General features: G+C 44.1%; 1 protein-coding gene across 3 annotated transcripts in view; it reads left to right on the plus strand.

Annotated features, from left to right (window-relative positions):
• The window catches only part of srfb (serum response factor b), a 35,823-nt gene that overhangs the window by 1,853 nt on the left and 21,470 nt on the right, over positions 1 to 12,500 (plus strand). For all 3 annotated transcript variants that reach the window (XM_079634324.1, XM_079634322.1, XM_079634323.1), the window contains exon 2: positions 10,705 to 10,971. In XM_079634324.1, coding sequence (XP_079490450.1) covers positions 10,705 to 10,971 — 267 coding nt within the window. The remainder of the gene's footprint in view (positions 1 to 10,704; positions 10,972 to 12,500) is intronic.

Raw genomic sequence — 12,500 nt, forward strand, 5'->3', positions numbered from 1 at the left:
GGAGCAAAAAAAAGTCCATATTTATAACTTTATAAACTATAATAACAGCCGTACGTGAGTCTAGTTCTGGCGGAAGAGTGACCTCTGACCCCACGCATGACCTCTGACCCCACGCATAAATATGGCTGTATGTTGGTTTGTCTCCAGAAGGCTTCATGAACCCTGGATGCGTATGATTACTGTAGTTCATGAGTTCTCTGAGCTCCTGCTGTACGCTGGACCCGGTGGAGGGATCGCCGGAGTGAACGAGTCGTGTGTGTTGGGTGTGTGTGGGTCTCGTTCTGTCAGTCACATGTGTTGTCCTTCAGTAGTTGATCTGAAGTCACAGACTGAGCTTTAAATAGAGCCAGCAGCGACTGACATTCTCTATTACCGAGCGGCAGCTCCACAGCGCTCACACACACACACACACACACACTCTCAGACCGCTGCGGAGAAGCTTTAAACACAGCGCTTCAGAGCCGCTTCACAGAGATAACAGGACAATAATGCAGCAGAGTGTGTGTCCACAAGAGAACAGCGTCAGTCCAGCTTTAGTAAGTTCAGTGATGTTCATTTCTGTTGTAAAAAAGTTATTAACTTAGTTCATTTATATATATATATATGTCATCGTGCAGCTCAGCTCAGATCTCATATAATGCTGTCAGTGCGGGAGATCAATGATATTGCTGAATATTAAATGTCCTCAACTTCGCAAGACAAAGCCAGTGGCGGCAGTGCCCAGATCAAGCCTCAAGCCGACAGATGGTCCGCCACAGACTCTCTTGCGCACCTTATGTGTACGGGGTTGAAGTGCACAAAACGACATTGTAAAAACTGCATCAGTTCTACATGGAAAGCAAGAGCCGATGTGCTTTGGATGAAAGCGTATAACAAATGTATTTGTACAAAAGTAATTTTTTTGTTAACCTTTTATCATATGTCGTGGCGTATCGCAATAATATAGTGTCGTGTGTTCAGTTATATTCAGAGATATGAGGGTCTCCTTACACCAGTGCACAACACCATGATTCCCTCCACATGCTGACGTCCGTTTGGATGAAAGCGCCTGCCAAATGCACATGTAATTATTGTGTAAAGTTAGTTTTGTGTGCATCACACACACACACACACTCTCTCTCACACTCACACACACACACATGTGTTAGCAGTAGTATAGTTGTAGTTGAGTGATGTCTGGTGTGTGAGACTCGACAGCTGAGCAAACGCAGACGTGACGAACTCGTTCACAGCTGCTCCTCACCAGAGAACACCAGAGAACACCAGAGAACACCACAGAACAGCACAGAACAGCACAGAACAGCACAGAACAGCACAGAACACCACAGAACAGCACAGAACAGCACAGAACACCACAGAACAGCACAGAACACCACAGAACAGCACAGAACACCACAGAACACCACAGAACAGCACAGAACACCGCAGAACACCACAGAACACCACAGAACACCAGAGAACACCACAGAACACCACAGAACACCACAGAACACCACAGAACACCACAGAACAGCACAGAACACCACAGAACACCACAGAACACCACAGAACACCACAGAACAGCACAGAACACCGCAGAACACCACAGAACAGCACAGAACAGCACAGAACAGCACAGAACACCACAGAACAGCACAGAACAGCACAGAACACCACAGAACAGCACAGAACACCACAGAACAGCACAGAACACCACAGAACACCACAGAACAGCACAGAACACCACAGAACAGCACAGAACACCACAGAACACCACAGAACACCACAGAACAGAACACCACAGAACACCACAGAACACCACAGAACAGAACACCACAGAACACCACAGAACAGCACAGAACACCACAGAACAGCACAGAACAGCACAGAACAGCACAGAACAGCACAGAACACCACAGAACACCACAGAACAGCACAGAACACCACAGAACAGCACAGAACACCACAGAACAGCACAGAACACCACAGAACAGAACACCACAGAACACCACAGAACACCACAGAACAGAACACCACAGAACACCACAGAACAGCACAGAACAGCACAGAACACCACAGAACAGCACAGAACACCACAGAACACCACAGAACACCGCAGAACAGCACAGAACACCGCAGAACAGCACAGAACACCGCAGAACACCACAGAACACCGCAGAACACCACAGAACACCAGAGAACACCACAGAACAGCACAGAACACCACAGAACACCACAGAACACCAGAGAACACCACAGAACAGCACAGAACACCACAGAACACCACAGAACACCACAGAACAGCACAGAACACCACAGAACAGAACACCACAGAACACCAGAGAACACCACAGAACACCACAGAACACCGCAGAACACCACAGAACACCAGAGAACACCACAGAACAGCACAGAACACCACAGAACACCAGAGAACACCACAGAACAGCACAGAACACCACAGAACACCACAGAACACCACAGAACACCACAGAACACCACAGAACAGAACACCACAGAACAGCACAGAACACCACAGAACACCACAGAACAGCACAGAACACCACAGAACAGCACAGAACACCACAGAACACCACAGAACACCACAGAACAGAACACCACAGAACACCACAGAACAGCACAGAACACCACAGAACACCACAGAACAGCACAGAACACCGCAGAACACCGCAGAACACCGCAGAACACCGCAGAACACCACAGAACACCACAGAACACCACAGAACAGCACAGAACACCGCAGAACACCGCAGAACACCACAGAACACCACAGAACACCACAGAACAGCACAGAACAGCACAGAACACCGCAGAACACCGCAGAACACCACAGAACACCGCAGAACACCACAGAACACCACAGAACACCGCAGAACACCGCAGAACACCGCAGAACACCACAGAACACCACAGAACAGCACAGAACACCGCAGAACACCGCAGAACACCGCAGAACACCGCAGAACACCGCAGAACACCACAGAACACCACAGAACACCACAGAACACCACAGAACACCAGAGAACACCACAGAACACCACAGAACACCAGTGAACACCACAGAACACCAGAGAACACCACAGAACACCACAGAACACCACAGAACAGAACACCACAGAACAGCACAGAACACCGCAGAACACCACAGAACACCACAGAACACCAGAGAACACCACAGAACACCACAGAACACCACAGAACACCAGAGAACACCAGAGAACACCAGAGAACACCACAGAACACCAGTGAACACCACAGAACACCAGTGAACACCACAGAACACCAGAGAACACCACAGAACACCACAGAACACCACAGAACAGAACACCACAGAACACCACAGAACAGAACACCACAGAACAGCACAGAACACCGCAGAACACCGCAGAACACCACAGAACAGCACAGAACAGAACACCACAGAACACCACAGAACACCACAGAACAGAACACCACAGAACACCACAGAACAGAACACCACAGAACAGCACAGAACACCGCAGAACACCACAGAACAGAACACCACAGAACACCACAGAACAGAACAGCACAGAACAGCACAGAACACCACAGAACACCACAGAACACCACAGAACAGCACAGAACACCACAGAACAGCACAGAACACCACAGAACAGCACAGAACACCACAGAACAGCACAGAACACCACAGAACAGCACAGAACACCACAGAACACCACAGAACACCACAGAACAGAACAGCACAGAACACCACAGAACACCACAGAACACCACAGAACAGCACAGAACACCACAGAACAGAACACCACAGAACACCACAGAACAGCACAGAACACCACAGAACACCACAGAACACCACAGAACACCACAGAACAGCACAGAACACCACAGAACACCACAGAACACCACAGAACACCACAGAACAGCACAGAACACCACAGAACACCACAGAACACCACAGAACAGAACACCACAGAACAGCACAGAACACCACAGAACACCACAGAACAGCACAGAACACCACAGAACAGAACACCACAGAACAGCACAGAACACCGCAGAACACCACAGAACACCACAGAACAGAACACCACAGAACAGAACACCACAGAACACCACAGAACAGAACACCACAGAACAGCACAGAACACCACAGAACACCACAGAACACCACAGAACACCACAGAACAGCACAGAACAGCACAGAACACCACAGAACAGCACAGAACACCACAGAACACCACAGAACAGCACAGAACACCACAGAACAGAACACCACAGAACAGCACAGAACACCACAGAACACCACAGAACAGAACACCACAGAACAGAACACCACAGAACACCACAGAACAGAACACCACAGAACACCACAGAACACCACAGAACAGAACACCACAGAACACCACAGAACACCACAGAACAGCACAGAACACCACAGAACACCACAGAACACCACAGAACACCACAGAACAGCACAGAACACCACAGAACACCACAGAACAGCACAGAACACCACAGAACAGAACACCACAGAACAGCACAGAACACCGCAGAACACCACAGAACACCACAGAACAGAACACCACAGAACAGAACACCACAGAACACCACAGAACAGAACACCACAGAACACCACAGAACACCACAGAACAGAACACCACAGAACACCACAGAACACCACAGAACAGAACACCACAGAACACCACAGAACAGCGCTTTTACTTCAGGATAATATGAGCTTCAGGATGATCACTGACTCTGCTCTAGAAAGGCCGTGGAGGAGGAGATGCTGCAGTTTAAAGGCCTGTGATATCCTCCTTATTTAACAGTAAAAAGCTTTAGAAGGTGCATTATGAAAGACATAAACTAACATATAACAGCAAAAACATAGTATATAATAATGTATTCGATGAGTGAATACTGCAAAAAACACGCGTGGTGTTTTGTAACTTGAGTGTGTGTTGTCATCAGTTGTGTTTGTGGTTCAGGAACGGTCCGTAAAGTTGCAGACTGGTTTTATTATATTACCAGGGGTCGAGGTGTTTAGCGCCTGTCGATATTGTTTCTGTCCTCACGCTTCTTGAGTTAGTAGAACATATTGGTCATTTTCAATTTTGTGGTAAAATGCTGTATTTCATGAACGTGTGTGTGTGTGTGTGTGTGTGTGTGTCTACTAAACTCTGCCATTGAGAACATTCCCTGGAGAGACTCAGAAAGTTTTGTAACGTTTAGAGTGTTTTAATAATAAACCAGTTAAAAACGTGAGGGAATCTGACGAAATACACGTATTACACACACCATCACTGGAAACGAGTCTGAAACGCATCCAGTGCCGGATTAAACCCTTTTCTCCTGTGTGTGTGTGTGTTATATCTGATGACACAGGATATTTGATCTTCTCGTCATTATTGCCTCATTAATGCTGGTTATTCTCATGATGATTCCAGCGTTCTCCTTCAGCTCTATCACTGACGCGTCTATTAATAGAGTCTTATCTCACAGTGTGTGTGTGTGTGTGTCGTCTGGACCCAGTTCAACCCTCTCTCGACTTGCACTGGTGTCTGTTAGTAAACACTGATGAGAAGTGAGTCTCGGAGCAAACGCTTCAGTCTCAGCGGAGAAACGCTGGCAGCACTTTTACAACCCAGACCTGTCGTCTCCTGTAGAGCTGCTTTACAGCTGGATGTGAATGTCTCATATCTGATGAAGTGTGTGTTCGGGATCAGATCATTCTGAATATAATTCTTTATATTTGAACACCGATATATTGGCCAATACATCCAAATTTTTTGTTTTTATACAGAGCCTGAATACAAAAACACAAGTGTCCCCATTAACAGCCCCGTCCCAAACACACAACGATGATGTTCTCATGATAATGTTATGCAGCCGATATGACAGACTTGTTGCTCTGAACAGTTTGAAGTGATTTCAAGCGTTTTAAAGCCATCATATTGAACCGTGCGCATCTGAAGCGTCTCAGCTGAAGGAAACAATGCATCATTTATCGGCTTTTTTATATCGGCCAAATTTTTCTTATCAGGCCGATAACGGGAATAACAGGAGTGATTATGGAGTGAAAATAATGGCGGTGTGATTTCTCTCCGGGGCGTACGAGCTCTAGCCTGGCTAACGCCAGACCCAATTCTCGTTGAGACTTGGGTCTGGGAACCACATGTTCATTTTCTCGTATTTGAGGCGTGGTTTACGAATGCCCGGCGCCGTTTATTGGGTGCTAAGAATGTCTATCAAATGCGCCTGTACGTAGCTCATAGCCAATCGTTTCCATTATATGGGTTGTTTATACATTGACCCGCGCATCACTTCTGTGCACGCAGTGGTGCTCGGGCACGAGACATGAAGGCATCTGATTGGTTCTTCTTTACATTCGCACCGAATGGCAGTGATTGGTCAGAGTTTTTACACTCTGTTACAGAGGTCAGATTTTTTTCATTCCTTTTTCTGAACACATAATGTATTGACTACTATCAGGATGGAAGGACCATTTCACCCAGTATAAAAAAAAGTTTCTGAACAGGATTACCTACCCTAGCTTTAAGGTCTTCAGAGCACGTCAGGATCACTTGAAAATTACAGGCAGGTGTGTTTGATTAGGGTTGGAGATGAACTGTGCAGGACAGTCGATCGCCAGGAGCAGGATTGGGCACCCCTGCTATAGACTAAACGTGACGCGTTTTTAAAGTTTACACTGAGATGATCAAGTGTTTTTGTGCTTGCACCAGATCCTGTTTCATAGTGTGTGTTCTCGAGCTCCAAACACTGTCGTGCGAATGAACGGCCGGAACTCACTAAAGTTTGTGTTTTCTGTTAGAACGGTGTCGTGTTAGCGGCCACTAAGTTAATAACTAATGATCTTTACAACGGAAGTGAATCAATCAAAACTCACTTTATCTGGACAATAAGTTTACTCTAGAGCTTCTGTAAAGCCTAAACACTGTCTGTTACTGTAATCTCCTGTGAACTCTGTAAAGCTGCGGTGAGACTCTATACTGTTAAAGTGCTGTATAGATGAAGTTGACTTGACTTGACTTAACTTGAGTAGACTAGACTAGACTTGAGTTGACTTGAGTAGACTAGAGCTGACTTGACTTGACTACAGTTGACTTGACTACAGTTAATTTGACTTGACTTGACTACAGTTGAGTTGAGTTGACTTGAGTAGACTAGACTACAGTTGACTTGACTACAGTTGAGTTGAGTTGACTTGAGTAGACTAGAGTTGAGTTGGCTTGACTTGACTTGACTACAGTTGACTTGACTACAGTTGACTTGACTACAGTTGAGTTGAGTTGACTTGAGTAGACTAGAGTTGAGTTGGCTTGACTTGAGTAGACTACAGTTGACTTGACTTGACTACAGTTGACTTGACTTGACTTGACTACAGTTGACTTGACTTGACTACAGTTGACTTGACTTGACTTGACTACAGTTGACTTGACTTGAGTAGACTAGACTACAGTTGACTTGACTTGAGTAGACTAGACTACAGTTGACTTGACTTGAGTAGACTAGACTACAGTTGACTTGACTACAGTTAATTTGACTTGACTTGACTACTGTTGACTTGACTACAGTTGACTTGACTTGACTACAGTTGACTTGACTTGACTTGACTACAGTTGACTTGACTTGAGTAGACTAGACTACAGTTGACTTGACTTGAGTAGACTAGACTACAGTTGACTTGACTTGAGTAGACTAGACTACAGTTGACTTGACTACAGTTAATTTGACTTGACTTGACTACTGTTGACTTGACTACAGTTGACTTGACTTGAGTCAAGTCAACTGTAGTTGACTTGACTTGACTTGACTACAGTTGACTTGACTTGACTTGACTACAGTTGACTTGACTTGAGTAGACTAGACTACAGTTAATTTGACTTGACTTGACTACTGTTGACTTGACTACAGTTGACTTGACTACAGTTGACTTGACTTGAGTAGACTACAGTTGACTTGACTTGACTTGACTACAGCTGACTTGACTTGACTACAGTTGACTTGACTTGAGTAGACTAGACTACAGTTGACTAGACTACAGTTAATTTGACTTGACTTGACTACAGTTGACTTGACTACAGTTGACTTGACTACAGTTGACTTGACTACAGTTAATTTGACTTGACTTGACTACTGTTGACTTGACTACAGTTGACGTGACTACAGTTGAGTTGAGTTGGCTTGACTTGACTACAGTTGACTTGAGTTGAGTTGACTTGAGTAGACTAGAGTTGAGTTGGCTTGACTTGAGTAGACTACAGTTGACTTGACTACAGTTGACTTGACTACAGTTGACTACAGTTGAGTTGAGTTGACTTGAGTAGACTAGAGTTGAGTTGGCTTGACTTGACTACAGTTGACTTAACTTGAGTAGACTAGACTACAGTTCACTTGACTACAGTTGAGTTGACTTGAGTAGACTAGAGTTGAGTTGGCTTGACTTGACTTGAGTAGACTACAGTTGACTTGACTACAGTTAATTTGACTACAGTTAATTTGACTTGACTTGACTATTGTTGTCAAAAATATCGATATTCCGATAAATATCGATACTGAAATATCTGAACGGTACCAATATTAATTTCCCAAAGTATCGATACACCGATAGGCTACTAGCCGAGCTGTCACTTTCACTTCTCTCCAAAGGCGTGTTGTCCCTCGCACTCGTCTCATTCACTAACAAAACTGAAGTGAAAGGAAAGATGGCGAGGGCGGCGCCGACGCGACCGCCTTTGGTCGATAAAGAAAACAGCAGGAGTGCTATCTGGAAATATTTTGGATATGAAGCAAATGAACATGGAAAGCCGATGGACACAAGCAAGCCAATATGCAAGAGATGCTACAGAACAGTGCTAACAAAAGGCGCTAACACCACTATAGCAAAGCACCTGAAAGACCGACACCCGGATCTACAGTAGGCTATATAAAGAATTTTGAGGGGTTGGTAACTCTTCTCATTTAAACATTTCTGAAACATTAACCAAGATGGCCCATTATTGTTGCTGATATGAGAGACTGTGTTGTCTGTATTGTTAAAAGCACTATATAAATATAGGTGACTTGACTTCATGTCGATCCAGTGAGCATTGTTTTCACGTGTGATGCACGTTTGCGTTTAAAGCTGTTCATCAAATAACGTTAATTTTAACGCAGCATTTATTTGTTACAGTATATTTTAATCTTTGATAACAGTAGGTAATAAAAATACAATGGATCATGTTATATCTGGTCCAATGAAAAATATAACAGATAGAACTTCGGATTTTAATTAGTACATGTATTAGTAAATGTTAGTTTAAATAAACTTTTTACTAAGATTAATAAATGTCTGCATATAACTGCAGCAACAGATTCCATTCAATTATTTTGTTTACTAATTTGTTACTTGACTACAGTTGACTTAACTTGAGTAGACTAGACTACAGTTGACTTGACTACAGTTGAGTTGAGTTGACTTGAGTAGACTAGAGTTGAGTTGGCTTGACTTGACTACAGTTGAGTTGAGTAGACTAGACTTGAGTTGAGTAGACTAGACTTGAGTTGAGTTGGCTTGACTTGAGTTGAGTTGGCTTGACTTGAGTTGAGTTGGCTTGACTTGAGTTGAGTTGGCTTGACTTGAGTAGACTACAGTTGAGTTGACTTGAGTAGACTAGAGTTGAGTTGGCTTGAGTAGACTAGAGTTGAGTTGGCTTGACTTGACTACAGTTGACTTGAGTTGAGTTGACTTGAGTAGACTAGACTACAGTTGACTTAACTTGAGTAGACTAGACTACAGTTGACTTAACTTGAGTAGACTAGACTACAGTTGACTTGACTACAGTTGAGTTGAGTTGGCTTGAGTAGACTAGAGTTGAGTTGGCTTGACTTGACTACAGTTGAGTTGAGTAGACTAGAGTTGAGTTGGCTTGACTTGAGTTGAGTTGGCTTGAGTTGAGTTGGCTTGACTTGAGTTGAGTTGGCTTGACTTGAGTTGAGTTGGCTTGACTTGAGTTGAGTTGGCTTGACTTGAGTAGACTAGAGTTGAGTTGGCTTGACTTGACTTGAGTAGACTACAGTTGAGTTGGCTTGAGTAGACTAGAGTTGACTTGAGTTGGCTTGACTTGACTTGACTTGACTACAGTTGACTTGACTTGACTTGACTACAGTTGACTTGACCTGACTACTGTTGAATTGAGTTGAGTTGACTTGACTTGACCTGACTACTGTTGACTTGAGTTGAGTTGACTTGAGTAGACTACAGTTGAGTTGACTTGAGTAGACTAGAGTTGAGTTGGCTTGACTTGACTTGAGTAGACTAGAGTTGAGTTGGCTTGACTTGACTACTGTTGACTTGAGTTGAGTTGACTACAGTTGAGTTGACTTGAGTAGACTAGAGTTGAGTTGGCTTGAGTAGACTAGAGTTGAGTTGGCTTGACTTGACTACAGTTGACTTGAGTAGACTACAGTTGAGTTGAGTTGGCTTGACTTGACTTGACTACAGTTGACGTTGAGTTGAGTAGACTAGAGTTGAGTTGGCTTGACTTGACTACAGTTGACTTGACAGAGCTTCAGGCCCGACAATGGAAACGCTGCTGTTGTTCTGCTGATATCTTGACGTTGTGTTCTCTCTCTCTCTCTCTCTCTCTCTCTCTCTCTCTCTCTCTCTCTCTCTCTCTCTCTCTCTCTCTCTCTCTCTCTCTCTCTCTCTCTCTGAAGGCGTACGAGCTCTCCACGCTCACGGGAACTCAAGTCCTGCTGTTGGTAGCGAGCGAGACGGGTCACGTCTACACGTTCGCCACACGTAAACTCCAGCCCATGATCACCAGCGAGACGGGAAAAGCTCTGATCCAAACCTGCCTGAACTCTCCCGACTCGCCGCCGCGCTCCGACCCGTCCACGGACCAGCGCATGAGCGCCACGGGCTTCGAGGAGACCGACCTCACGTACCAGGTGTCCGAGTCTGAGTGTCTGGGAGAAACCAAGGTCAGGTCCTCTGCTTTGCTTTGTCTTAATTATATTAGATGTTGTTCTCATTCACTTTTGCTTCTGGTGACATCACTAACCCTAAAATTTACATAAACTCCGCCCCCAGAACACGATTTATAGATTATAAAGACAGAATATGCTAATCAATGACTAGAAGATAACTACACATAAGCTTCATAAATGCATCAACTAACCATTCAGAAATGTCCTGTTGCTTCTACATGTTGTCACTTCTTCTTGAGTCTCTCCATCATTGTCTGACTCCGGTTTGAACAGAAAAGGCTAAAAGTGTTTGAAGTGTTCAGTGCGTTATCCAGCTGCTAAGAATGAGCTCTTGAAGCTCCGCCCCCTGTGCTGGGAGCAGCAGCTCATTTGCATTTAAAGGGACAGACACAAAACAGTGTTTTTGCTCAGCCTCAAAAAGTGACACTTTAACATGCGATATAAAAGTATTTTTTAAGAGTATTTTGAGCTAAAACTTCACACACACTCTCTGGGGACATCAGAGAGTTATTGTACATCATGTGTAAAGGGCATTATACCACCGCTTTAAGAGTCTGGGAGAAACCAAGGTGAGATCTTAAAATAATGAGAGAAACTGCCAGATCCAATCAAACTCAGAGCTACATGAAGACATTTGCATATTAATGAGCTTTAATGCACGTTAATGTTTGTCTGGTTGTTCCGCAACTTTATTTGGCTTCGTGAAATCTTTGAACTGTGGGAAAGTGCTGGATGTTGGTGATTTTAGGACAAAACGTGAAATTATCATTTATTTTTGAACAGTGTAAATGGTTTTCAATTATTGTTGGTCATTTATTTAATAATTCATGTTCATTTACTTATTTATTTGGTTATTTAAAGTCCCTGTGGTGTAAATCCAGCTTTTAATGTAGTTTATGTGTCTGTGGAGTTATTAATCTGCTTTAACACACACCATGTGTAAGTTCATAAGTGGACAGCATTGCTGAGTATTTTCTGCTTAAAACTGCAGTGAACCAAAGACAGTCTCAAACACACGGTTTGAAATCGCTGGTGTTTCTGACGTCACACACTACCTTGACCAATCAGATCAACGTGTGATCGTCAACCAGTGGATCTCTGAGTGAGTGGAGGCGGGGCTCATTTGCATATTCATAGAACCGCATATCTAATCAGATCAACGTGTGATCGTCAACCAGTGGATCTCTGAGTGAGTGAGTGGAGACAGGGCTAATTTGCATATTCATAGAACCACGCATACTAAATGAGGCAAGGGTGTCGAGTTACATTCAAGATATTTTAAGGCATGAAGAGTCATTTTTCAAGGAAAAAACATTTTAATCTGTCATTTTGGTGATCAAAGATGAGCTTTAAGGGATACAATGATGGACTTCAGGGGGACTTTAAGACGCTCATATTTTATGAATCTATGAAACTCTCAAGTTGCTCCAAAATCCACACGCTGTGAGTTATTGTTGCCATATTGAAGCGCTGGAGTGTTTCATTCCTCCGTCTGCGCCGAGCGTTTGTTCTTCACCGATCCG

The sequence above is a fragment of the Phoxinus phoxinus genome (assembly GCF_949152265.1).
Source record: "Phoxinus phoxinus genome assembly, chromosome: 14".
Taxonomy (NCBI): Eukaryota; Metazoa; Chordata; class Actinopteri; order Cypriniformes; family Leuciscidae; genus Phoxinus; species Phoxinus phoxinus.